This window comes from Lynx rufus, unplaced genomic scaffold, assembly GCF_022079265.1.
Source record: "Lynx rufus isolate CCGP_SWC_20201006 ecotype Redwood Valley unplaced genomic scaffold, mLynRuf1.p SCAF_13, whole genome shotgun sequence".
NCBI classification, from domain to species: Eukaryota; Metazoa; Chordata; class Mammalia; order Carnivora; family Felidae; genus Lynx; species Lynx rufus.
Window position 1 is genome coordinate 31,261,258 of NW_025814827.1, and position 25,479 is coordinate 31,286,736.

At 48.8% G+C, this 25,479-nt stretch overlaps 2 protein-coding genes across 10 annotated transcripts in view; one reads left to right on the forward strand and one right to left on the reverse strand.

Annotated features, from left to right (window-relative positions):
- Window positions 1-9,122, forward strand: part of PPIP5K1 (diphosphoinositol pentakisphosphate kinase 1) — a 39,541-nt gene extending 30,419 nt beyond the window's left edge. For all 9 annotated transcript variants that reach the window (XM_047075187.1, XM_047075185.1, XM_047075190.1 and 6 more), the window contains 2 exons: window positions 2,962-3,075; window positions 7,099-9,122. In XM_047075187.1, coding sequence (XP_046931143.1) covers window positions 2,962-3,075; window positions 7,099-8,045 — 1,061 coding nt within the window. In that variant the 3' untranslated portion in view covers window positions 8,046-9,122. The remainder of the gene's footprint in view (window positions 1-2,961; window positions 3,076-7,098) is intronic.
- A 1,176-nt stretch (window positions 9,123-10,298) lies between these two features.
- MAP1A (microtubule associated protein 1A) lies at window positions 10,299-21,306 on the reverse strand. The gene is made up of 5 exons (XM_047075195.1): window positions 21,224-21,306; window positions 20,818-20,958; window positions 12,420-20,583; window positions 12,058-12,278; window positions 10,299-11,862 (listed from the first exon to the last, which is right to left on the reverse strand). The coding sequence occupies exons 3-5, from the start codon at window positions 20,431-20,433 to the stop codon at window positions 11,707-11,709; spliced, it is 8,391 nt and encodes a 2,796-aa protein (XP_046931151.1). The 5' UTR covers window positions 20,434-20,583; window positions 20,818-20,958; window positions 21,224-21,306; the 3' UTR covers window positions 10,299-11,706.
- Window positions 21,307-25,479: the final 4,173 nt, after the last annotated feature.

A 25,479-nucleotide genomic window follows, 5' to 3' on the forward strand; every position in this document is an offset into this window, starting at 1 on the left:
TTGGGCTCTGTGCTGAGCATAGAGTCTCTCTCTCTCTCTCTCTCTCTCTCTCTCTCTCTCTTTCTCATTCTGTCTCCACCCCCCCCCCAACTTGCCCCTCTCCCCTGCTTGCATGCACTGTCTCTCTCTCTAAAATAAAAATAAAAATATTTAAAAATTAAAAGGGGCACCTGGGTGGCTCAGTCAGTTAAGCATCAAACTCTTGATATCTGCTCAGGTCATGATCTCACGGTCATGTGATTGAGCCCAAGTCAGGCTCCACACTGACACACTGAGCAGAGCCTGCTTGGGATTCATTCTCTCTCTCTCTCTCTCTCTCTCTCTCTCTCTCTCTGCCCCTTCCCCATGTGTGTGCATGCTTTCTCTCAAAATAAATAAATAAACTTAAAAAATTGTTCTATCATTATTTTTACAAGTTAAAAAATTAAATCTTTTAAAAAATAAAAAATAAAAGAACAAAGGGAAAAACTCACAATCATCTCCATTGACATAGAAAAGCGTTTGATAAAATCCAATACCCTTTCATGAAAAAAACACTCAGCAAACTAGGAATGGAAGGAAACTTCCTCAACATGATCAAGGGCCTTTATGAACAACCAATAACACACATCATACTCAATGGCAAAAGACTAAAAGTTTTTCCCCTACATTCAAGAATAAGACAAAGATGCCCACATTCACCACTGCTCAACATTGTCCTGAAAATTTTAGGCAGAGTAATTAGGCAAGAAAAAAAAAAAGGAATTGAAATTGGAAAGGGAGAAATTAAACCTATTTGCAGAGGATATGGCCCTATATAGAAAAAAAGCAAAGAATCCTCAAAAAAAACCTTCCAAAACTAATGAACAAATTCAGCCCAGTTGCAGGGTACAAGATAAACTCACAAAAATTTATTGTGTTTCTGTAAACAGCAATGAACAATCCAAAAAGGAAATTAAGAAAACAATACCAGTTATAATAACATCTGAAAGAATAAAATACCTGGGTGCAAATTTAACCAAGAGGTTTAAAGACTTCTGCACGGTAGACTACAAAACATTGCTGAATAAATTAAAGAAGACCTAAATAAGTGAAAAGAAATCCAATGTTCATACTCCATCCCCAGAGTCTTTTAGTTTTTCCCCTTGTAGCCCCCACCACATGGAATTTTAATACCACAAATATACAATACATATGTGTTTATGGTCTGTGACCATGTGATGAACCACAAACCAGCAGAATAGCTAAGATTTTTTTCGCCCTCACCAGAACCAATTTTGTTGAGAATGCATGGTCTAGAACAAGGAAATTACAAGGTGGTCCTGAGTCATGTTATAACAAAAGCAAGGAAGTGATCAAGCCCTGAAGAGGCTCCCACTGACCAGAATCAGAACATTTTAGCATTTAAAAAAATTTGTAATGTTTATTTATTTTTGAGAGAGAGAGAGGCAAAGGGCAGGCAGAGAGAGAGGGAGACACAGAATCCAAAGTAGGCTCCAGGCTCTGAGCTGTCAGCACAGAGCCTGATGCGGGGCTTGAACCCATGAACCTAGAGATCATGACCCGAGCCAAAGTTGGGTGCTTAACCGACTGAGCCACCCAGACACCCCACATTTTAGCATTTAAAAATAATTTAAAGTACACTGAATATATAAAAATCTACAAGCTCATAATAAATAATAAGTAATTCTACTAAAAAGAGGGCAAAAATAAAATAATTCTCATCTGCCACAATTGGAGAATACTTTCACTACTTTTCTCTGAAAACTAATTGGAAGTAAATAAACTCTTATTTTACCTTTTCAGTAAGAACTGCAGTTCAGTGTAATCAAATAGCCCCAGGGAAAGCTCTTCTTTACAGAAAATATGCCAGCTAATAAATGTTGGAGGATTGATAGAACTAGAAAATCACCATTTAAATAATTAAGGATCATTAATGGATACTAGCACAATTAAGTGAAATGTTGACTGAGTTGCATGGTGCCCAAGGATTACCTCTAATCAGAACAAGAAAACTTTTCAATGGTGAGATCTTGTGGCTACCACTTAAACCCAGTTAGTAAACTTAGCTTTACTTAGTGGGACAGTGAGATATTATGTGCCTCTAATATGATGTGATATAAAGTACATCGGATCACCTCTTAAAATATTCTTACCAAAGTTATTTAAACTGAATAATCTAATCAAGCCTTTTATATCTAACTTCCAGTTTATAGGAAATACAAGCAATAGTGAAACAAGTTAAACAATTCTATGAGGGAGCAATCAGACAAATCCAGAATGTGGGAAACAATATTTCTGTGAGACAACTGACCTGTTTTTTAAAAAAAATCACTGTGAGGAAAATAAATGGTGTGTGTGGCAGGGGAGGGGGAGAGGATAATATTCCAGATCAAAAGAGACTTTGGAGACATAATAAAATGTAATGCATGGTTCATGTTTGGGTATTACTAAAGAAGACATTTTTGGAATAATTGAGGGAGATTTGAATATGAATTGGGTATTAGATGATATTAGGGTATTACTATTAAATTTTATTAGGTTTGTTAATGGTGTGTGGCTATGTAGGAAAAATTCCTTATATTTTAGAGATGAATATTGATGAATTTAGAGCTGAAATGTTTCATAATGTCTCTCATTTTTAAAAAAGAACTTCAGCGTGAAGAAATGGGTGAAACAAGTATGGCAAAATGTTAACACATTGATGTGGTAAATATAGGAGATGAATGTATCAGTATGGATTGTACTAGTCTTTCAACAACTTTTTTTAAAAATGGGGAGATAGGGTGGAACAGAAAATGAAAATATTCATAATATAAAGTTTAAAATATTAAAAATGGTTTGTGTGAAGCGTCCCTAGGAAACACTACTTTTCAGCCTGAGAAAGCGTAAGTTTGTTTTGGCTTATGTTGAGAACCTGTGGTTCTTGGATTCTTCCTCAAACTCATTTTTTCCTTCCTTCTCTCTCCCCACTCTATCCAGCCCTCTTTGACTCTATGCACAGCAACCAGGCCTCAGATAGCCCATTTTCCCCACCCCGTACTCTGCATTCACCTACCCTACAACTCCGGCAGCGCTCTGAGAAGCCCCCTTGGTGTAAGTAATCCTTTTGGAACTGCCTGGACAAAGGCCAAGAGGGATGGAGGGATTGATGAATGAGACATCTGTGTCATGAGAGAAATGAAGATGAAGGTTGAAAGACCAGGAATAACCAGTAGGGGAAGCAGTGTCATCTGTTGTTTCCAAGGTGAAGGGAGGATCTCTTTATCTCATTATCTCCGTTCTCCATGCCCCTCTATTTCATTAGAGAGACTCCTAAAAGATAGTGTCCCAGAAGGTCCTTTGGGGAAGAAAGGATGGAAACTTCATTCTCCTCCAATTCCCATTTTGTCTCTACAGCTTTCTCAACTATAGATGACTTGGGAGGAAACCTGGATATATAGAAAAGTTGGCACAAAGAAACTAGTATCTTGTATTACTTTCTACATATCCTTTCTCGAAAGTTGTCTGTTCTCGGCTGTTAGTTCAAGTTGAGGTGCTGCTTTTTCCCATCTCTTCTTTACAATATCTAGCCTATCACTAATTTTCCTTGGTAACAGTGTGAACAGTGGAGTCACAAGGAGTTCTTAGGGTAATTGCAGGGAAGGGGAGATACTGGTGACAATCAGAGGGAGTATAAGGGCCCCAGACACCAGTGATGGAAAAATCCTTTCCTTATTCAGCCTGCCTCCAGGAAATAATGAAAATCAAACATGGCTTTTATTATTTTATTTGGATAGGACTGAAGCAAAGATTCATATTTCAGCATTGGGTTAAATGCTGAATTGGCACTCTGTATGTAGAAGAAACATCCCTTCCTGACACCAAGGGTTCTTCCCCTGAATTTCAGATTCTCTTATATTCACCTTGCCGTTGCTCCTTTTACCTCTCTCCTGGAGTATTTATGGGTTTTGTGCCCCTGGAAATCTTTTTTTAAATAATATTATTATTATTTTGAGTACAGTGGATAATGCAATGTTATAAAACAGTGGTTCAACAAGTCTATACGTTATGCTATGATCACCAGTGTAGCTACCATCTGTCACCATACAGCCCTGTTACAGTGCCACTGACTATATTCCCTTTGCTGTACTTTTTATTCCTGTGACTTAAACTGGAAGCCTATATTCTCTACTTCCCTTCACCCATTTTGCCCATCCCCCCCAGCTCCCTCCCCTCTGGCAACCATCAGTTTGTTTTCTGTATTTTAGGTCTGATTCTGTTTTTTATTTGTTTATTTTTTTTCTTAGATTCCACACATATGTGAAATCAGTGATATTTGTCTTTCTGTCTGACTTATTTCACTTAGCATAATACCCTCTAGGTTCATCTGTATTGTCACAAATGGTAAAATTGCATACTTTTAATGGTTGAGTAGTATTCCATTGCGTATATATACATCTTCTTTATCCATTCATCTATTGATGGACACTTGGGCTGTTTCCATATCTTGGCTATTGTAAATAATGCTGCAATAAACATAGGGATGCCTATGTCCTTTCCAGTTAGCATTTTCATTTTCTTTGGGTAAATACTCAGTGGTGGAATTTTTGGGTTATATGGCATTTCTATTTTTAATTTTTTGAGGAGCCTCCATACTATTTTCTGCAGTGACCCTACCAATTTACATTCTCATCAGTAGTGTACAGGGATTCCTTTTCTTCCATATCCTCCCAGCTCTTGTTATTTCTTGTTTTTTTTTTTAAAGTTTTAATTTTAATTCCAGTTAGTTAACATACAGCATTATATGTTATTCCTTGTCTTTTTTATTCTAGTCTTTCTGACAGGTGTTAGGTGATATCTCATTGTGATTTTGATCTGCATTTCCCTGATGATTAGTGATGTTGAGCATCTTTGTGTGTGCCTGTTGGCCATCTGTATGTCTTCTTTGGAAAAATGTCTATTCAGATCTTCTGCCCATTTTTAAATTGGATTATCTGGGGGGTTTTGGTGTTAAGTTGTAGAAGTTCTTTATGTATTTTAGATACTAACCCTTTACTGGATCTATCATTTGCAAATATCTTCTCCCATTTTGTAGGTTGCCTTTTTGTTTTGTTGATGGTTTCCTTTGTTGTGCAAAAGCTTTTCATCTGGGTATAGTCCCAATAGTTTATTTCTGTTTTTGTTTCCCTTGCCTCAGAACACATATCTAGAAAAATGTCGCTTTGGCCAATGTCAGAGAGATTACTGCCTGTACTGTCTTCTAGGATTTTTATGGCTTCAGGTCCTTAATCCATTTTGAGGTTGTTTTATGTGTATGGTGTCAGAAAGTGGTCCAGTTTCCTTCTTTTGCAGGTAGCCTTCCAGTTTTTTCAACACCATTTATTGAAGAGAATGTTTTTCCCCATTGTATATTCTTGCTTCCTTTGTCACAGATTAATTGACCATATAAGCATGGGTCTTTATTCTGTTCCATTGATCTATGAATCTATTTTTGTGTCAGTACTGTTTTGATTACTACAGCTTTATAGTATATCTTGAAATCTGGAATTGTGATACCTCCAGCTTTGTTCTTTCTCAAGATTGCTTTGGCTGCCTCTGGAAACCTTATTTTTCTCCTGCTTCTGTTTCTGTCTATCCTCTTTGATTTGCCCCAATCAGACCACTAGCTGAATATTAAAGCTACTTCTATCCTTGGGTAAACTTTTTTTTACTTGTTTTTAATCTACCATCAGACTTTGGACTCAGTATGAGATGTGTAGCCTCATTGGTAAATATTTTCTTTAGGGGTTGTCTGCCCTAAATAGGCTTTGGTGGCCCAAACCATGTTCCTCTTTCTTTCCTGCTTGAAGCATGCTTCCTGTGGTCCTGTACAGAAAAGAGAGAACTGGCATACCCTAAACTCAATGACTGATTCAGCCTTTGCAGTCTCAGGCTTGCCAACTTTCCCAGGTTCTCCTTGATGACAGGATATTCAGGTTTCCTATTTCCAAAATCTATCATTATTGGTATCACAGTGTTTTATATATGAAATTACAATACTATCAATAAGTACATTTACAAAAGGAAAAGTAGATTAGTCCGCTACTAGAAGTCAATGAAGTAGAGATTGGGGTAGGAATTGTCCCACAGTGTAATTGAAGACTCTAAGACCTTCATTTTATTACTGTCAGTATCTAGCTAATTAGTTTTTTGTTGTTGTTGTTGTATATGTCTATAACATCCATAAACCTGTATGTGTTCCAAGACTTAGAAGTCTTAACCTTGGATCCAGGATGGATTTCAGGGTAAAGTCTTTGAGCCCCAAGAATTATTTGTGAAGATAGTATGAATATCCATATGCATACCTTTCTGTACATTTTTCTAAGAAGATAGTCTGTGACTTTCATTAAAGTTTCAAAGAGTTCAGTGACCCCTAGAAGGGTTAATTAAGAACTTCTGCCATTTAGATTCCATGGCAGTCTTCCATCTTCAGGTAATTTTCCTTCCTGCTGTTCTGATTCACAAGATTTTGCTACATTCTCCTGCTTACTTATCTCTTGGGCTATAAAGAATGATTACCTTTGCTGCAGAAATAAGCTGATTGTCTTAAAAAAATGATTCTTAACAAAAGATGTACATCAGGTTTAATGGGGAGTGTTTCAATAAAATATATTGCCTTTTTCCCCCTCTACCCCACACGTTTACCCTAAACCTACAGAATTAGAATTTCTGGAGATGGAACCTGGAAATTTGTATTTTTTTAAATATTCCATAGTTTTGGTACATACCCCTGATTATGAACCACTGGAATACAGCGTTGATATGCTTCCAAAGTAAGAATGAGGGACAATGGGAATTTGGAGTTAGGGTGGGGGTACATTTGTGAAAGAACTGGGTGACATAGGCCTTAGCACTCTCTTCTGAAGTCTTAGATATGCCTTAGTGCTCCTGTATACTCCTGTAGTATACATTATGCCAGACCAACAGTTCCTGAGCTGGGCTAATTTAGGAGCCTCTCCATAACTTAGGAAGAATCAGACCCTCTTTTCTCAACACATGACTAACATAGGCCGTATATTCTGGTATTTGGACTACATACATAGAATTTAACCTACTCTTCCAGCTTGCCTGACTTGGTTTCCTGACTTTGCTTTACAGACAGCAGTGGTCCTTCCAGTACTGTGTCCAGTGCTGGTCCTTCCTCCCCTACTGCAGTGGATGGTAACTGCCCTTTTGGCTTCAGTGATCAACCTTCTGTAAGTTCACACATGATTGAAGAACATCAAGGCCTTGGGATGCTCCCTGGGAATGGAGAACAAGAGTTCCCCATTGAAGGGATGCAAGAGCCTATTGAACCAAGCCAGTCTTCACAAGAACCACCTGTGGAAACCAGCCAGCCATGCCAGGAAGTTTCTGAGGAGATCAGTCAGCCATGCCAGGAGGTCCCTGACATCAGCCAGCCATGCCAAGACATCCCTGAAGAGTTCAGCCAGCCATGCCAGGAGGTCCCTGTCATCAGCCAGCCATGCCAGAAGGATCATGATAATGTTAACCAGATATGCCAGGAGGTCCCTCAAATCCACCAGCCATGCCAGAAGGCGAGCCAACTGTGCCAGAAAATCTCTGAGGAAGCTTGCCATCTTTGCCAGGAGAACCCTGAGGAGGTCAGCCGGCCATGCCAGGAGGTCTCTGTGGAGGTTGGCAGGCTGGCCCATGGGTTCCCTGTAGGGGTTGGTGGCCTGGTCCAGGAAATTGGTGTAGAAGTTGGCAAGCCAGCCCAAGAGATCCCTGAGGAGCTCAGCGAGTCATGCCAGTTCTTTGTAGAGGTTGGCAGGCTAATCCAAGAGGCTTCTGCAATCAATCTGTTGTCTCAGGACATTCCTGAGGTAGATAAACCATCCCAAGAGTTTCCTGGGGAGGATGATCTGCAGGTACAGGAGGTCCCTGAGGTTAATCAGCAGTCCTGGGTGGTCCCTGAGGTGACTGACCAGCTGCCTGGAGAGGATATTCCCCAAGCCCAGTATCAATCTAGTGATCCAAACCCTCAGAGCCAGTCTCTAGCCTGTAACCAGCACTCACCCCTTCCACCAGCAACATGTGATTAATCGTGTTCTCATTAGTGGTGTCACACTATACCAGCTATTTGAGCTAGCAACTTTTTCTGTTGGCTAACTCACCTACCAGTGTAAGACCTTGGATCTCACCAGAGGTGTCTGAGGAAGCAGTCCTCTTGGCATGAAGCCAAGAACTGTGCCCGAGCTGGGCTTGGAGGGGAGCCAATTTCATGTTCAAAGCCACCATTGACTCCTCATATGGCCATTAGACTTGAATAGGATTTCCATAAAGGGGTGGGCTGAAGTATCATTACCCAACGTCCTCTGAGCATCCCAAGAAATTCCAGATTGTTAAAGGAAATGCCACTTAACTGCTGAAGACACCATCCGGGGACATCAAGTGCAAAAGGGGACTCCCAGGTCTCCTCTTTCTGGGGAAATATTCACAACTTCTCAAGGTACCCTTAGACCATATGTGCATTCAGGAATATTTTTGTCTTTGCTAGCACTCCTCAGGTGGGCCTAGGATGGCTGTCTGAAATGTCTGGGGAGGGGGGCGGAAAGAGAGTCCCTTTCCCAAACAAACATCCATTGTGGCCATTAATCTTTAGATAGGGTTTATGGGTGTTTTATATAACATTGCAAGTTCCCCCTCTGCCCCAGTAGTGTTCCTCTGGGCAATAGCTCTAGGGAAAAATAGGTTTTGGTTGCTGTGAAAATTTTAAGAGTAACTACTTAAAATGCTCTGGGGGTTCTTGGCCAATCTGTGAAGCTGGGTCTCCTTTTGTTGTGGGGCTACTTGGCTTAAGAGATGCTGTAGCAGAGAAAATCAGGTTCTATTTTAAGCAATCAGCAGAGATCAATATTGTACAGACATGAGGAAAGATTATATATATTTCTGTAGTAGTGCCAGGGACAGACTGGCCAAAGACCAAACACTCCAGGGTCCCCAAGAGGTTTTTCGTTTTATCATTATGTCTTTAGGGTCAGGTGTGATTATGAAGCTTTTCCCAAAGATATGGGGATGGGAATGGGTATGGGTAGGAGGAATAATGCAGTCATTGCAGTGGGGTGGCCAGAACATTATGAGTGCTCAATAAATATGAAATAATAAAAATGTTGATGGTGGTGATGATGTCCTTGTGAATTCAAGTATGAATATGACTATAAATCAATCATGTGTGACTGAATTAATTTGAACCAGTCAAAAGCTGCTATTGTTGAGTGGGAAGGAACTATAAAATAAAGAGATCAGGGGGGTGCCTAGGTGGTTCAGTTGGTTAAGTGACCGACTTTGGCTCAGGTCCTGATCTCACAGTTCGTTGGTTAGAGCCCTGTGTCAGGCTCTGTGCTGACAGCTCAGAGCCTGGAGCCCGCTTCTGATTCTGTGTCTCCCTCTCTCTCTGCCCCTCCCCTGCTTGTAATCTGCCTCTCTCTCACTCAAAAATAAATAAACACTTTAAAACATTAAAAGAGATCAGGCATCCCAGGAGGGCCCTATGGCAGTCAGCCCACCATCCTAAAATGTCTTAAATGAGTAGTGTTGTCGGGGACAGAGTTTCTATTTCTGTGAAGCAGCAGTGGGTACTTGCCTTCTCACCAGATCTTTAGATTCACCCTCTTAATTTTCCACTCTGATGATTTGGGGTGAGTGTCAAGGAGGAGTTGATATAAAGGGGTTATGGTCTTTCTTTACCTCCTTGACATTTACACTGAGAAAGCCCAGCACACTGGGAGGGCTGGAATATCCCCTTCCCCATATATTTACATTAACAACCTGGCCTCTCCTGACATACCTACGACTATAAAGGGTTTCACTGCAAGGGAAAAATCCAGCATTAACTTCATGGAAATTCTAAATGCACAGGTGAATGCTCATGACAACCTCAATAGGCTCTGGATCTCTTAGGGCTTCTCAACTCTTTGACTCTTTGGTGTTCCCTTATCCAGGGTATCTGATGCTATTCAGTCCTCAGCTCTTGACCCCAAGTCAAGAGTATGCAGATCCCCTTCCCAGACACCCTGCCCCTCTCTTCCCTCCCCCAAACCAAATGTATCTCCCCACCCTAGGCCCCTATTCCTCATACTCTGGCATTCTCATTTTCAGAAATTATGCTGGCTCCCCATATCTTTTCTACCTTTATCTACCCGATGTTCTCTGGCTTCCCTGGGTCCTAGAGCTGCTTCCAGTTATCAAAGACATCAAAATCAATGACAGTGCCAGGAGAAGCAGAGAGGTAGAAGCCAAGGTCCAGCAACTAAGCAATGTGTAGAGTCAGAAAAAGCCTAAGCCTCACGACAGCATCTGTAATGAACTTGATTTTATTGTTAGAGTTGGAGGCGGCTCCATTACAGCAGCTGGGAACTATAGCAGGGAAGTGTGGGGAGGAGCAGAGCACAGCAGCAAAGGGAGGGTGGGAGCTAGGAAGAACACAGGCCGGCTCATATTATTTTCCACACAGTCATTTGGCAGAGAAGCCGAGCCCTGACGAGTGTCTGGATTTCTCAGTCCGGCGATAGTCTGGCAGGGCTGCTCATTGGCTTGCTTGGGGAGAGGTCCTCTCCTGGGGTGGTTTCTTCAGCCTGTTTTCATCTTACTCAGTAGGAGTTCAGCTTTAGCTCAGCTTTGTCTCCCTCTTCCCTTCCTCTCATTTTCCCCAAGTTCTCTGGCATAGCCTCTACCTCCCAGATCCTCTGTCCAAGAGTTTAGGGCTGGAAAGGCAGCCAGTGTTCCCATTTCAGCTGCAGGATGGCATAGTGGAATGTTGGGGGGAGTCACACATTGCTGGGGTGTCAAATGTTGGGATGTCAGGCAGTGGCTTATTTTTAACCCATTACACACCAGGCCACAGCAGATGACCACATGCAGAGAAGCCAAGCAGGGGATGAAAAGGAATGAGGATAATTGGAATGGGTAGGTGAAAACGTCAAAAGGTCAGGGAGCTTGGAGGAATTCTGGGATTGGGGCTGGGCTCTCCTTGCCCCTCTTGTGCTGCCCAATAGGCCTGGTCTGGGCACAGCTCTGGGATGTGAATGGTATGAAGCAGGGGCTGGGAGGATAAGCAACTTTCTTCTCTCACCAGTCTGTTGGTCAAAAGAGCTTCAAGTTTTGTATTGAGACATTCAGATATGGTGGGGGGCAGTGGGACAGTATAGCAGTGGTTTACCCCTAGACCCCTGCTGGAACCCAGACCCCGGTGGGTAAGGGAATGGGAGATGGAGGAAGGGGCGCAGCTCTGGGTACCTTACTGACAGAATCCTGCCCCAGGTCACATAAATTATTACTGGAAATTCTTCCTTGGGTTGCTAAATAGAGATAAAGAGGTCCCTGGGCTTGGGGATATATGATCTCCCTCCATAAGGGAGGAGGTTGCTGAGACCCATCCTTCCTTCCCACCCAATACGAACATTTGGTAGTGTTAGGAGAGGGTGTCACTCCAGAGTTCTCAGGCATCAGATGACCTCCTATCCTAATTTCGTGTCCTCCCTCTATCCAATCCCTGTTGCCTTTGGTTTTGAAAATCCCGTTGGGTATGGATGAGGGGGAGGGACAACCTCTCCCATTTAGCCCAGCCCAAATTCCCACAACAAGACATCCCGCCCCATCTCCCCCACCCCAGCTCCCGTGTCCCTCAACCCCAACGGACTCAGCAATAGCCATTCTCTAAGGGAGCTGGGGAAGCAGATTCCTGGGGAAAGGAGTGTGGTTCTTTCAGAACTCAATCTTGCAGGCTGGAAAGGACTCATCTTGCATGACCACGGTGCTGCTGCTAGCCAGGACCAGAACATTCAGTTGTTGCTGCTGCTCATGAGTCTGCTGGTACCATTCACGAGTCACCTCCGTGTCATGGGTAGGGATTAGAGTCACCTAGGAGGGAGACAAGACATGCCTGATGTGACATTATGAAGGGAAGGTAAGTGAGGGGGATGGGGCATCACACCTGATGGTCTAGGAAGTAGTCCCACTGCCCATAGAAAGGGTTCAGTTCTTTTATGAATAGAGACTGTGTTCCACTGAGTAAGCTTTGACCAGACCTCCTCCTTGGCATCCCTTGCCACTCACCTGAAGATTCTCCCCCCATTGGGCCTTGCCCTCCAGCAGGGCATCCAGCACAGCCCGGCTCGGCTCGCCATTGACAGGGTCATTCCCACTGACCACATAGTAGGATGCACGCACTCGACGGAAGAAGTCAAGGTCAGCAGTCTTGCCACTGCAATGATTCGGGATATAGGCGAGATCCACGTATACAGGGGAGCCAGAGCTGCCCTTGGAACCCAAGGCCGCTGTAGAGACAAGCCAGGACTCATTGGAGAGGTAAAGTAGACACTTTTAGCAATCTTCCACAGTTTCTCCTACTCCTGGAGTCTTTGACCAGCCACACCCCACCCCAACCCACAATCTCTAACTTTTCATGTTATACTTACATGATCCTGCCTTGAGTCCATTGACTAGGCCTTTGGACATGGGGCTGTGTCCATCCTTTTCCTCTGCTGGGGTGACTTGGCTTGGAGTGCTGCGTGGTCGGGGTGGGACCCGGGATGCTCGATCTGCAGGCCCTTTACCAGGGGTGGGTGAGCGTTTTCCCCGAAGATCCAGACGCCGGGCAGGAGATGCTGGCTTGCCCCTGCCTGGGGCCCTGCGCCCTACTCTCCCCTGTGCTTTCTCCTTCTCACGTAGTTTTTCTACCCTTCCAGATTCTGAGCTGAGCCCCTCAGGGTCAGCCATGCACACATCAGGGCGAGGAGGGGATGGGCGGGGGTCTGGCTGAGGGATAGGGGGTGGGTCATGGCCAGGCCTGGGATGGTGAGTCCCACTGACCCCTCCAGCTTTGTCCACAGGCAGGAAGTCCCCATCTTCATCTGAGTCAAGAGCTGCCTCAGCTGTGATGGATGGACACTCCTCAGTTTCTGGTGGAACATCAGAATCTGATTGTGAGGAGCCTGAGTCACTGGCTGATGTTGGGGGTGTCTCATCAGCCACAGGGCACGGGCCCCCTGTGGCCCCTGGGCCCCCTGCCCGGCGCCGCCCTCCCCTCCCTACTAGCCGAGCATCTTCAGTTGAGAGGTCACCTTCATCTGTGGATTGGGGCAGAGGTGGGTTCAGAAAAGATGGGGAGAGTTCCCCTCGGTGGGGCCGGAGCTCAGCAGCGAATCCCTGGGGCCCAGCCTCAACCTCAGGGGAGACACTTCTGGGTTGGCCTCCAGAAGCCCCTCCAGGGCACAGTGGCTGCTCAGGGGAAAGAAGTGTGTCAGGTCGGGAACTCCTCTCGGCTCCCTCAGGCCAGGCCCCACGTTCCCAGGCAGGGCAAGTCTCAGCTGCTTCTTTCTCAGCCTTGGCCAGGGCAGGGCCTGGGGGGTTGGGGCTGGTTTCAGTTGGGCCATTGGTGGCACAATCCCCAGAGGGACTCTGGAATGGGCTTGGCTTCTTGGTGGCAGTTCCTGTGCATTCCAGGCGGCAGGGCAGAGTGCTGTCATCCATGTCTCCAGGTAAGCTTGGAGCTGGAGCTGGGACCAAGTCCAGTGAAGCTGGGGGTGCTGGGCTCAGAGGAGTGAGGTCCCAGAGACTTTGGGCAGCTGGTTCCATTCCTGAGACCAGCTCTCCAGACCCCCGTTCTGCAGCCTCCAGGCCAGGAGGGAAGCGCTCAGCCACACTTGAAATCACAGGTGTGGTGGCCTCAGAGGAGGAGCCTTCAGACAGGGCTGGTGAAGCAGGTCTTGGCAGACTGGAGAGGAGAGGAGCCCCAGGAGAGCTGGGTGATGGGAGCTGGGGCAGTGAGGAGTCCAGGCTGGGGGCCTTGGTCACTTCGAGGTACTCATCATGCCGGGCTCTGGTGGGGGGACCCGGAGCCAGAGCCAGAGCTCGGTCCCCAGAGAAGGCAAGGGAGCCACAGGGTGCTGAGCGGGGTTCAGCAGGAGAGGGCAGCTGTGGGGGAGCTGGCTGCAATGAGGAGAAGCCAAAGGCTGAAGCAGGGAAGTCCAGGCTGGGTCGGGCAGGGCCCAGGTGTGAGTCCGAGGGAGGGCTGGTATGTGCCTCACTTTCAGGCCACAATGTAGGGGGCCCTGCAGGGATGGGGTGAGGGGGACTCGGGGACTCGGCCTCTTTCTCTGGCTGTTCCCGTGCTCCCTTCTCCAGCTCTGAGTCACTAGTGCTGTCATCCCAGTGACCCTGGCCTGATTCCTTGGGTGATGGGGTTCTCCTATCTGGGCTACAGCTCAGGATATTACCATTAAGAGAGGGGCTTGGGCCTTTGCTCAGGGGGATAGGAACACGGGGGGGCACTGCAGGTGGGGTGAGGCTGGGCTCCATACTTGGACCCGGCTCAGGCTCTTGCCTAGGGGGTAAAGTGGGTCCCGCCAGGGCTGCATAGCTAAAGGTTGGAGTGTCAGATTGGAGGCTCTTGGGTGAGACAGGAGATGAAAGCTCCTTCTCTGCAGATGGGTTTCGGCCAGCAGCCTCCTCCTTGGCTGAGATGCGTGGGGGCCAGTCCCCAGCTGCCCCAAGCGGAGGCTCTCTAGTGGGGCATGCAGGGCCAAGCCCAGTAAGCATCATCTGCTCATAGATGTCTGCGTACTGGAAACTTCTCTCATCAGGATAGGGTGTGGGCTCTCTCTGCTCAGGTTCTATCTGTTCGGGCTCCTTGGTGGGATGGCTTTCACTGGCCTCTGGAACCTTTGAGCTTTGAGGGCTGCTGCCAGGAGCCCCAGCCCCACCTTCTTCTTCTGTCTCCCCTTCAGCCTTGCGATAGTCCTTCCCCAAGGGAGAGTATGGCCCACCTTCCAACTCAGCTGCTGCCTCCTGTGCTGCAGCCACCACACTGTCATACTCAGTGGTGCCCCAGGAGAAGGGTGCAGGAGTGTGTGGTTCTGGGGCAGGCGTGGGGGGAGCTGGAGCTGGGGAGAGGGGTGCAGGGGGCAGGGGTCTGTCCTTGGGCACCCATGGTGGGATGTCAGCCAGCCATGAGGGGGTGGTGGGTTCGTTCCTCATGGGTAGCATGGGCTCAGGCTCTGGGATAGGGCTTTCTTGTCCAGGAGCTGGAGGAACCCTCTGTCCAACCACCTCAGGTGGGGAGGCTGGAGGAGAGATGATTTCAAAAGGGGAACGGGTCAGCTTGTCTTCTTCCTCTGGAGGCAGCCCAACTGGTGACTCAGCAAGCCAGCGCTCCACCTCCAGTCCCTTCTGTGGTGAGGGCTCCTGAAAACCCTTGAAGTCTGAGGCCCAGGGGCTCTGAGGCGTGTGCTCCAGTGGGGGCACTTCTTGTTCATCATCTGGCCCCTCATCAAGGAAAGTGCTCTCCCGCTCTTCTGTGTACCGTGGCCGGGCCCCCTGGCCATCCAGCTCATGAGGGAACCAGACCTTACGCTCACAGCTCAGCTCCCTCCAGTATGTGTCCTGTTCCAGGGCCACATCCTCTCTGCCCCTCCAGTACCTGTCCTCCTGCTCAGGAGATGTGTCCTCCCAGGTCCGGGCAGGCTCTTTCTGTTCTCCAACTGGCTCATCTCTGGATGGAGATGTTTCTTGCCACTCCTGTACCACATCCTGCTCCTTCCAGTACTTCTCTCCCTGATCCGGGGCCTTGTCCTCATGCACTGGGCTCTCTTCCAGCCCCAGAACTTTGGTCTTCTCCGGCAGAGCTTCTTCTTCCTGTTGCACAGCCTTAACTTTTTCTGGAGATTTTTCCTCTAGGATCTTCTCCTTTGGTTTCATGGTTTTATCCTCCTGCACTGGGCTCTCCTGCTCCTGAGTTTTGTCCTTCTCTTCCAGATCCTTATCTTTCTGTTCAGTGGCCTTATTGTTTTGTTCCAGGGCTTCATCCTTCTGTTCTAAGGCCCAGTATTTTTGTTCTAAGGCCTCATCCTTCTTTTCCAAGGCCTCCTCCTTCTGTTCTTGGGTCTTGCCTTTTTGTTCTGAGTCTATGTCTTTTTGTTCTAAGGCCTTATCCTTCTGTCCATGGGCCTTGTCCTCCTGCTCAGGGACTTCGTCTGTCTGTCCTAAGGCCTTGCCCTTCAGTTCAGGGACCTTGTCCTCTGGAGCCCTGTCTTTATGCTCAACGTCTCTGACTTTTTGTTCTAAGGTTTCACCTTTTTCTTCTGGGATCTTGTCCTCCTGTTCCAGAACCTTGTCTTTTTGTTCTAAGTCTTTGTCTTTTGATTCCAGGGCCTTGTCCCTCTGTTCCAGGGCTATGTCCCTTTGTTCTAAGTCTCTGCCTTTTTGTTCTAAAGCTTTATCCTGCTGCTCTACAGCCTTAGTCTTCTCTTCCAGAGCCTTATCTTTCTGGCCAATGGCTGTATCCTTTTGCTCTACAATGTCATCCTTCTGCTCCAGAATTTTGTCCTGCTGTAAGACTTCATCTTTTGGTTCAGGTCCCTTGTCCCTCTGCTCTGGGGTTCTGTCTTTCAACTCTGGAACTTTACCTTCCCACTCCATGGCAATGCTCTCCATGGCAGGGCTTGGCAAAGACTCAGGACTCTTGGTGAGGGAGCTGTCAGGTGTCAGAATGTGTTCACCAGGGCTTGTGATCACACCAGGTGAGTGCTTCTCATCTCCCAACAATGTAGAGTGAGAGAAGGAGCTGGTAGGTAACTTTCCATCAGGGCTCTTATCTGTGATGTCTGCCAGTACAGAGTAACCAGTGGTCCCATCTGTGGGAGGTGACAGTGTGGCTGCACAGGGTTCTGGAATAGATGTACGCACTAGGTGCTGAGAGGTGTCCTCAGCCTGTATCAGAGGCCCCTTTTCTTCCTTTCCAAGACTTAGTTCCCCAAACTGGAGGGTGCCAAGGCTTTCTGGAGAGAGCTGCTTAGAAGAGATATCCAGAGAGGTCTCCTTGCTGGGACTCTCTTCCGAGAGAGAAAGTGACTGGGTGTCTTCTGGAGATACCTCTGGCCAAAGGTCTTTGTGTAGGTGCTGCTCTGTCAGGCCACAGGGAGACCTGGGGATGGCTTCTTGGTTGGCTGTGTCTGGTGAGACCACACTGAGTACAGATACGGACTCTGCATCTTCAGGGGAGAGGCTTTGGTCAGGAAACTGGAGCACCCCATCTTTCTGGGTTTCACTAGATTCTTGGAGTGACGTTCTCAAATCTCTGGAAAGAGCTTCTGTTCCCAGAATTGGGCCTGTGGGCTCTCCTGCCTCCACAGTCTCAAAGACTATTGCTTTGTCCTGTTCTGGCAACAGCTGGATAGTGCAGCCTGTGTGTTCTCCAACGATGCTGACAGGTGCTTCCTGGGCATGGGGGCTCCTGGGAGGAGGCATCTTTCTCTCCTCCAATGTGACCTCTTCAGGCCCTGTCTTAACTATCTCCTCTGCAGCATCTTCCTTGCCCATACCTGGTGTACTCCTAGTTCCTCCCCAGGAGCCTGCTTCCTGAAAGTCTTGGGGCTCAGACTTTTCTTCCACTGGGGACTGATGAAAGGGTGTGTGGGTGGCACTGGGTGGGCCAGATGGTGGAGGAGAGGCCATCTTCACTGTGCTGTCATCTGGGCTAAGGCAGCGCTCCTCCACTTCTCCAAGGACTGGTTCCCCTTGATGTAGGGTATGCCCAGGGACACCAAACACCGGGGTTCCAAACTGACTGGGAAGTTTCTCAGATATCTCTACATTTGCAGTCTCCTCCTCTTCCTCTTCCACGGCTCTCTCTCCAGGCAAGCCTCTCCCTACAATCTCTCCTTTCTTCTCTGACTCACCAGTCACAGAGAAATCCTCACAGGGTGGTGATTTGAAGCCCTTGTCTTCTTCCAGTGAAGAGGTAGGTGAGATGGTACCAGCCGACGGCACATAGTCCAAGCCCTGAGTGGCTTCAGTGCGGGATGAGGGGATGCTTGTAACTGTGTCGAGCAGCAGGGAGCTCTTGCCTGTCTCTTCTGTCTGGGGAGCTGTGAGTGAAGCCACAGATTGGTCCTCAGCCACGGATGTGGCAAAGGAAGAAAGCTTGTCGCATTCAGTGATTGAGGTGGCTGAGGACACGTGTTCCTCTTCAGCCAGAGGGGCAGCCACCATGTTGGGGGGGTAGGTGAGTTCAGTCTCTGCTGCTCCATAGCCTTTGCTGGAGGTGACAGGAACAACACTGTCTGTAGGCTGGCTAGCCTCAAAGGGGACAGGACCCTCAGGCTCAGGGAGGTCATAGGTACTTGTAGGAAATCTAGGTGGAGCTGGACGTTCCTCCGGCTCATCATGAATCTCCTCATCCGAGATGGTTTGCTCTGTCTCTGAGTAGCCAGGAATTGTCTCATCCTGGATGTAAGAGACATGCTCAGTGGCTCCTGCAGGTGTGGCCAGGCTGCTTAGGAATGATGAGGTTTCCTTCTCAGGAGCTTTGCCCTGGAGTCCTACTTCCCGGCCCCCGAGGGCCTCCCTGATCCTTGGAGTTGCCTTCAGGGCTTCCTGCATATGTTTTTGGTAAAAACCTTCAGCCTTTGTCTCTTCCTCTTCCTCCTCATCTGAAGGGTGCACCTCCTCCATTTCTTCTAACTCAGCCTTCTCTATCACATCCTCCTTTACCTCAGGTTCACTTTCCTCTCTGGCTTCTATTTTATCAGGGAGCCTCTCTGCTTCCTTCTGCTTCTTTTCCTCCCAGGTATCTTTCTCTTCCTCTGTTTCAGCCCCAGAGTCTGGGCCTCTATCCTTGCTACCTTGTTCTTCAGGGATGTCTGGGACAATCTCTTTCTCCTTCATCATAGGCTCTTCTTGTTCCAGCCGTGGAACAGAGGGTGGTATCTCCTGGCCGGTTGTGCTTGGGGGTCCCTCCTCTGCAGTGTCTGGAGGGAGTGGTTTCTCTCCTAGTCCTAGGTCCCTTTGTTCAGCCAGCAACCCTCTCTCCTCACGCTTCATCTCCTCAAAGTCCTGTGTGAGATCCTCTGGTGAAGACAGAGCCAGCTCCCTGTGCCCACTGACTGTTGGAGGTGGTACAGCCCCCTTCTGGGCTGGGGGTGTCCGGGGCTCAGAGGACAGCTCCTTCTCCCCACGGGCAGCCCGACTCTTGTCCACTTTGGCCCTGCTAGGGGCCTTGGCTTTGTAGAGGGTCTTACGTACCTCAGGGGTAAAGGGCTTCAGGTCTGGCTTGGAAATTTTCTTGACCTCAGGTTTGGTATCTTTCCTCTTCTCCTCTTTCTTGGCATCCTTCTTCTCCTCCTTCCTTCCTTCATCCTTCTTGAGCTCCTTCCTCTCCTTCTTGATCTCTTTTTTCTCTTTGTCTTTTTTCTCTTCCAGCTTTGAGATCTTTTCTTTTAGGTGCTTCTTCCCTACCTTGTCTTTTATCAGCTTTCGCTTCTCTGCCTTCAGTGCCTCACTCGACTCTGTCCTCACCCTTTCAGGCTTGGTAGGCTTCTCTGGGGGCTTCTCAGATGACTCTTTTACTTTTTTCTCTGTCTTGGCTAACTCCTTGGCTAGTTCTGAGCGGGCCTCCTTGGCTCCCTCTTCAGCCACCTCCTCCCGTTTGGCCAGCTTGCTTACAGCTGTCTTGGCAGTGGCCTTGAGGCTCTCCTTGCTGTCAGCCCGCTGTTTGATTTTGCTGGGTTTGAGGTTGGCAGGCACAGCCCCAGAGGCCAAGTCTTTCTGTGTAGCCACAGGGTACCGCAGGAAGTCCAGGTGCCGAAGCTTTTCCAGGCCCTCCAGGATCTTGTTCTGGGGTGCGTTCCCTGGAAAAAGCACACGTACAATCTTCTCAGTGGGATTGGCTGGTAGCCAGACAACCAGAGCCGTGATAGAAGTCAGGTAGGGCACTGAGATCTCAGCCTCCTTCCCATTAGCCAACACAATGCCTGTCTTAGCTTTACTATTGCCTGCCCACTTTTGCATGAGGAACTGCATCTCTTTGCTGTCCTTGACAGGGTTGAGGACATACATGTCCAGCCGTCCTACACCCATCTTGTGGAAGAGGGTCAGTGGCTCAATGGTGTTGCTGACCACACGGTACAGAGGTTCGGCCTGGATGCCCAGGCGGTTTAGGTGTTGCAGAGTGAGGCAGGCCTCCTCAATGCTGCGCTTGGCTTTCCGGGAGGCATCAGGCAGCCGCAGCTTATCAGGCACATTGAAGAAGACAACTCCAAGCTCAGGGGAGATGAGGTTCTTCACCCAGTCACTGTAGCTGCTGGAGCCCTGGGACTGCTCCTCCTCCAGTTCTGCCACTTTGCGCTGCAGGAGTCCATTGATGCCTGGCAGGTTATCTGCCCCAATGTGTGTGAGCAGCACTGAGTCAATGCGGTCCAGGTGCCGCACCAGCTTCCAGAAGCAGGACTTGCGATCAGAGCCACCATCCACCAAGATGTTGAAACCATTAACGGCAAAGAGGGCAGAGTCTCCACGGCCACCCGGGAAGATATAGCAGCAAGGCTTAGAGAGTTTCAGGAAGCCCCCTGAGGTGGGGGGCTCTAGCAGGTCAAAGGGAGATGGCACATCCACAGTCTCAGAGACGTACTCGGAGAATTCAGCCACACCATCCATGGTGGGCAGTGTGGGCTCAGGGTTTAGTCGGAGGTGCAGGGTCTCTTGGGAACTGGATAGTCCCAGGTGGCTCCAGTCTCCCTCCCCTAAGCAGGAAACGGTGAGGAAGGCCTGGATTCCAGGGTCTCTATTGCTGAGCAATTGGGCAATCTAGAGGAATGGGAGATGAAAGGCTGATCAGGTCAGGTAAACAGCTGGGGTTGCCTTAACCCAACTCAGATTCAATCTGCTAGTCTCCACCTCTTTGCGAGGTGATCACCTCCTATTTTTCCGCCAGAGTTCCCAACCTTCAAGCAACATGAGATTTCCCATCCTTGGATCCCTCCCCACAGCCCCAGTCCTACCCCAGTTTTCATTCCTCCCAGACTCAGACATGGCACTTACCTCTGGGTTGTGAAGGACCTGGGCAAAGTTCTGATAAGAATAGGTGCCACTCTGTAGGATAAGGTCTCCCCCGGGCTCTAAACTTTGCCCACTCAAGATCAGTAGTTTGTGAGCTGATTGACTGCTAAGGAGATGGTGAACCTATAATGGAAGGACAAGAGTGGTCATGGATGTGGGAAACTCAGGGAAGGGCACTGGATGTTCCTGGTTCCCCTTAGTACTGCAAAGACATGCTCCCCACTAGTAGGCCCACAACACCTCCAGTGTAAGGCTGGGGATCATAAAGCAGCCTAGATGGTTCAAAGCCAAGTCTGGGAATTCTTGGCCTTTCAGCAGTAGTACTGGCAGGGGTGGGTTACAGCACTTCCAACAAGCCCTTGTGGCAAGGCACAGGCCCTGGCCTTACCTCAGAGCTGATGCTGTCGGCACTGGGGTTTACCAGGATGACGGTCTCAAGGATCTCACTCTGGTGGCAGAGGGTCCTCTGGCCTGAGGGAGAGATGCAGGATTTTGTATTGAAGACAGTGGGTATAGTAAAAGGGAAGAGGCATTGTGTGGGAAAGGAGAGAAAAAAATGTACAGTCAGAAAATGGAGCTGAGGGGAAAGAGGAGGCTAGCAATCCTTAGATCCTGCCACTTTGGATACTGCTGAGTAAGGTCTAGGAACTGGCTCCTCCAGCCCTTCCCTGTCAGGGTTTCCTCCTCCCTTCACCCACACTGACTGTCTTCTCTCCTCCCTTCATCTGCCACACCCTCTGCCTGCTCAGTCTGGTACCCCCACCCCCTCCGCTTGAAACTCCTGCCTCAGGCTGCCCTATTGACAAGAAGCTTTTGTCCCTCTAGAGCACTAAGCTCCTGGTGCTGCCTGGGGATGGGGGGCTCAGCTGGAGGGAGGGCTCCTGGGGTTGTGATGCTTACTCAGCTCTCTCCTCACTAGCCTGCCTCTGCCCTGGGCTTTCATGCCAGTAGAGTGCCTGGACACATGGAGATGGGCACTTTGCAGTGTCTACAGACTCCCCATCCTCCTTTCCATTCCCCATCCAAGGCCAGAATTCCCATTTTCCAAAAGACTGTTTCTATTTATCTGAACCCTTGGGCTTTTACAATTCAAAGATCAGAAATAGGAGTATAATTTCTTGTTCTGTTCTCTAGTTCTTCAGAGGCCAAGCCTGAGCTCACAAGCATGCACACAATCATGCTGTTCCCACCACCAAAGGTTACAGCTCCCTCTCCCACCTCACCTCCATGTCCCCAGGCACAAGAGAGGCCTGGTACACTGCCCCACAACCCATCCCTTGTGAACAGTTTCTTCTCTCATCCTTGCCCCTCTCCTATGAGCCCTCTGCGATGGAGATGGGAGTTAGGGGTCCACAAACAAGACACAAATAAGGAAGGAGAGATTCAGAGTGTTCCCCAGGCCATGGAGAAAGACAAAACAGCCTTAAATGCCCTGTCTGCCTCCCTCTTGCAGACTCACATGAAACACCGAGCAATGCAGCAAAGAAAGAAAGTGGCAGGTTACAAGATAATGGAGGATGCTGCCATCCCCTGCTCCTGCCCTTCCTAACTGCTGCACACAGCGGCGTTACCTTGCAGAAAGAGAGTTGAACAGATGGCCCGGGAGTGAGCTGTCTGAAAGATATTGGTGGGAGTGCTCGTAATCTGTCCCCTAGACCCTCTTCTGTGATCCAGCTCTTTCCTCTTTCTGGGGCTTAGGCATGAGGAGCCTGGGGCCAGGGCCTTTGTTAAGAGGAAGAATCACAGTGCCAGGATCAGGCAAATCTGGCAGCAGAGGGCTGCACTTGCAGCTGCAGGGGAAATGAACTGTAGATGTGTCCGAAGAACAAACCTCATAGTGGGTGGGTGGAGCCCAAGAAGAGTTCAAGGGTTCTCTTCTATTAATTTGGGAACTGTGGGAAGCTTTGAGGTCAGTTCAGAGGATGAGAACCACCTTAGAGACAGGCTGGGGCAGCTCTTGGGCAGATGAGGGGTATCAAGGTTCAGGGAAGGGCCAGGCTAGCCCTAGGCTAGTTGTAAGTAGTTCAGATTTAAAAGGGCAAATCCTACCCTACCCGCGACATATACACACAGGGTCACACATTTGAACTAGAATGGTCTGAAAGAAGAAATCTGTGGTACAGACTGATTTGTTTTCTATTTACCACTCTTCCTCCACCAGTTGACCATTCCTCACAGTCCCTTGTGTATAACTACTAGACTTCTCTGATTCCAGTTAACCTCTTGGTGAAAGACCTTGTTCTTCACCCATGTGCTCTCCAGTTCTGACTGGCAACTACATGGTCTATATCATGCACCCTTTTGAGGCCTAGGAGAAAGCCCTATTTCTCTTTTCTGCTCCCCCAGCAATCCCACTGAAGGGAATTGACTTGTTTTTCCTTTTTCTTTCATATGAGGCAGGGACACTTCCCTTTGGCCAGTGATGCTGTGGGGGTGGCCTGGGCCGCCAACGCTGAGCAGGCAGGAGGGCAGGTGTCTCCGCAGTGAGGCAGAAGGGGAGGGGGGGGCCGCTTGGGCAGCTGCAGTTTGCCGCAGTGTGTGAGTGTGTGTGAGTGTGCGCGCTGAGCTCAGGCTCCAGCTCCGCCCCCACCCCCCACCCCAGCATGACAAGTCATTTTCTTGGCTGCCTCTGCATGGGGGGTGAGGAAGGGGGGGACACAAGAGAGGGAGAAGAAACTGGCGCCTCTGTTCCAGAGCCCCCATCTTGGGAAGAGAAGCGGCGATGGGGTGGGGGTGGGGTTGAGACTTGGAACCTGTGGGTTTGACAGGACTGGGAATGCAGGGCAGCTGCCGGGGAGGGAGTGCTCTCAATCTCCGAGTGGCCTCTCAATCTCCAGAGGGAGCCAGAAGCAGGGGCTTAGAGTCCCAGTCTCAAGCCGTTTACAGGGAATGGGGGGTGGGGGGTGCCGCTGCAAATAGGTTGGTCTATGAAGAGGCGCGTGCCACGTCTTAGTGACCCTTTCTTCCCTTTTTTTCCACAGTGTCCCCCACCTTGCCTTACTTGGCAAAAACTCGCTATCCCGCTCACCCCCAGCATTGGAGCAGCTGAGCAATCCAGCAGCTGACACCAGCAGCGCCTCCCATTAGGCGCATTCCCATAACATCCGCCTTTCCTTCAGATTCTTCTGCCTCTGCCCAAAGACACAGCCCCCAAAGTCCTCCAGCACCCCGGGCTACCAGGCAGAACCAGAGACACCACCCTCTGCTACTACCCCTAGGCTGATGTCTCCCAACCCAGCCCAGCCTGAGAGGTGGACTGTCACAGTCCCGGCCCCACTGGCCTCTGCCTGGTCCTGGGTCCAAGCTGACCCCACAGCCAGTAATGTTCATCTTTTCTTTCTGTCCCCCCTGTCTGCCCACCCTGCTGGGCAAATTCCAAACACACAAGATTAGGTATCAACTCCTTTCCCGCTACCCCTACCACAGCATTCCCCCATCCCCATGCAAAGCCCTTTGGTTTGGTTCTTACCCTGGGGTGTGGGCGGGAGCCCCTCATGGAGGCTGCAGCTCCGGCCTCAGCCGGCAGCTTCAGGGAAGAGTCTGCCGCACTTGGGGTGGGAGTGGGGGGGGGGGGCTTGATGGGGAGGGCGGCGCCTGGGCGGGGAAGAGGGGCTGGTCCATGACGAGGCACTGGAGACTTAACTGTTTATTTGCCTTCACAGTGTCAGTGCTCTGATGCTTCTGCTTGGCTGGCGGGGGGGGGGGGGGTGGCTGAGGAGTTGTCTAGTAAGTCAAAGAGCCACGGTGGTCTACAATGGCCCATAAGGCCCTTCTCCCCTCAACACTGCTTCATCAAGAAATGCCCTTTTAGCATCAGCCAAAAGACCAAAGTCCTGTGCTATGACACACTGCAGGGATACAGGAGGTGTGGGCTGCCTGGGCCCTCCCCCTTCCCTCAGGAACCATCTGCCGCCTCTCCCCTGAGACCCAGGGAATGACCTTCAATCCCTGGAGGAGCAGGAGACAAAGGGGTTGGGGACCTGAAAGAATGGAATAAAAGTGAGGGGACTGCTTGAGATGAAGGCTGGGGATGGGGTGGTGAGCACTGTGGGCTTTTGAGCCACATCTGCAGGAACCAGGGAGGGTAGAAGTCTCATTTTAGGTTGCAGTGTAGGTTGAAATTCTGGAGTAGACACATGGTCCCTAGCCCTTCTGGGTGGGGCACAGGGACTCTGGAAGCTGCATGTAGTTCTGTGTCAATGCAACACAGCACAGTAACCACACTAGCACTGATACTTGGAATTCTTGGGTCTTTAGATCTGAAGAGGCTGGGCGCTTTCTGCTTTTCAGTGAGAGAGTTAAAAATGACCAAGGAGGATCACCAGGGCCCCAGGCCCAAATGAGATTTTTTTTTTTTTTTTAACTATAGGCCAATTATTAAGTGCAACATAAAGTATTCTTTGGATCAAAAAAAAAATCTTATGACTTTGTAGGGTATTGGGTCCCTGTGCTCTCCTTTTCTCTGCACTTTTCTATTTCTCTCTCTGATGTCTCTTACACTAACTTAATCTTTCCATTGTTGGCTGTTTCCCTTAGTCTCTACCTCTGTTTCAGCACTCAAAAGACTCAAAGGGACGATCTTGAGAACTCTAGCATACAGTTCCAACCCAGTGATGCTCATGCTCCCATAGAGTCCTTCCCTGC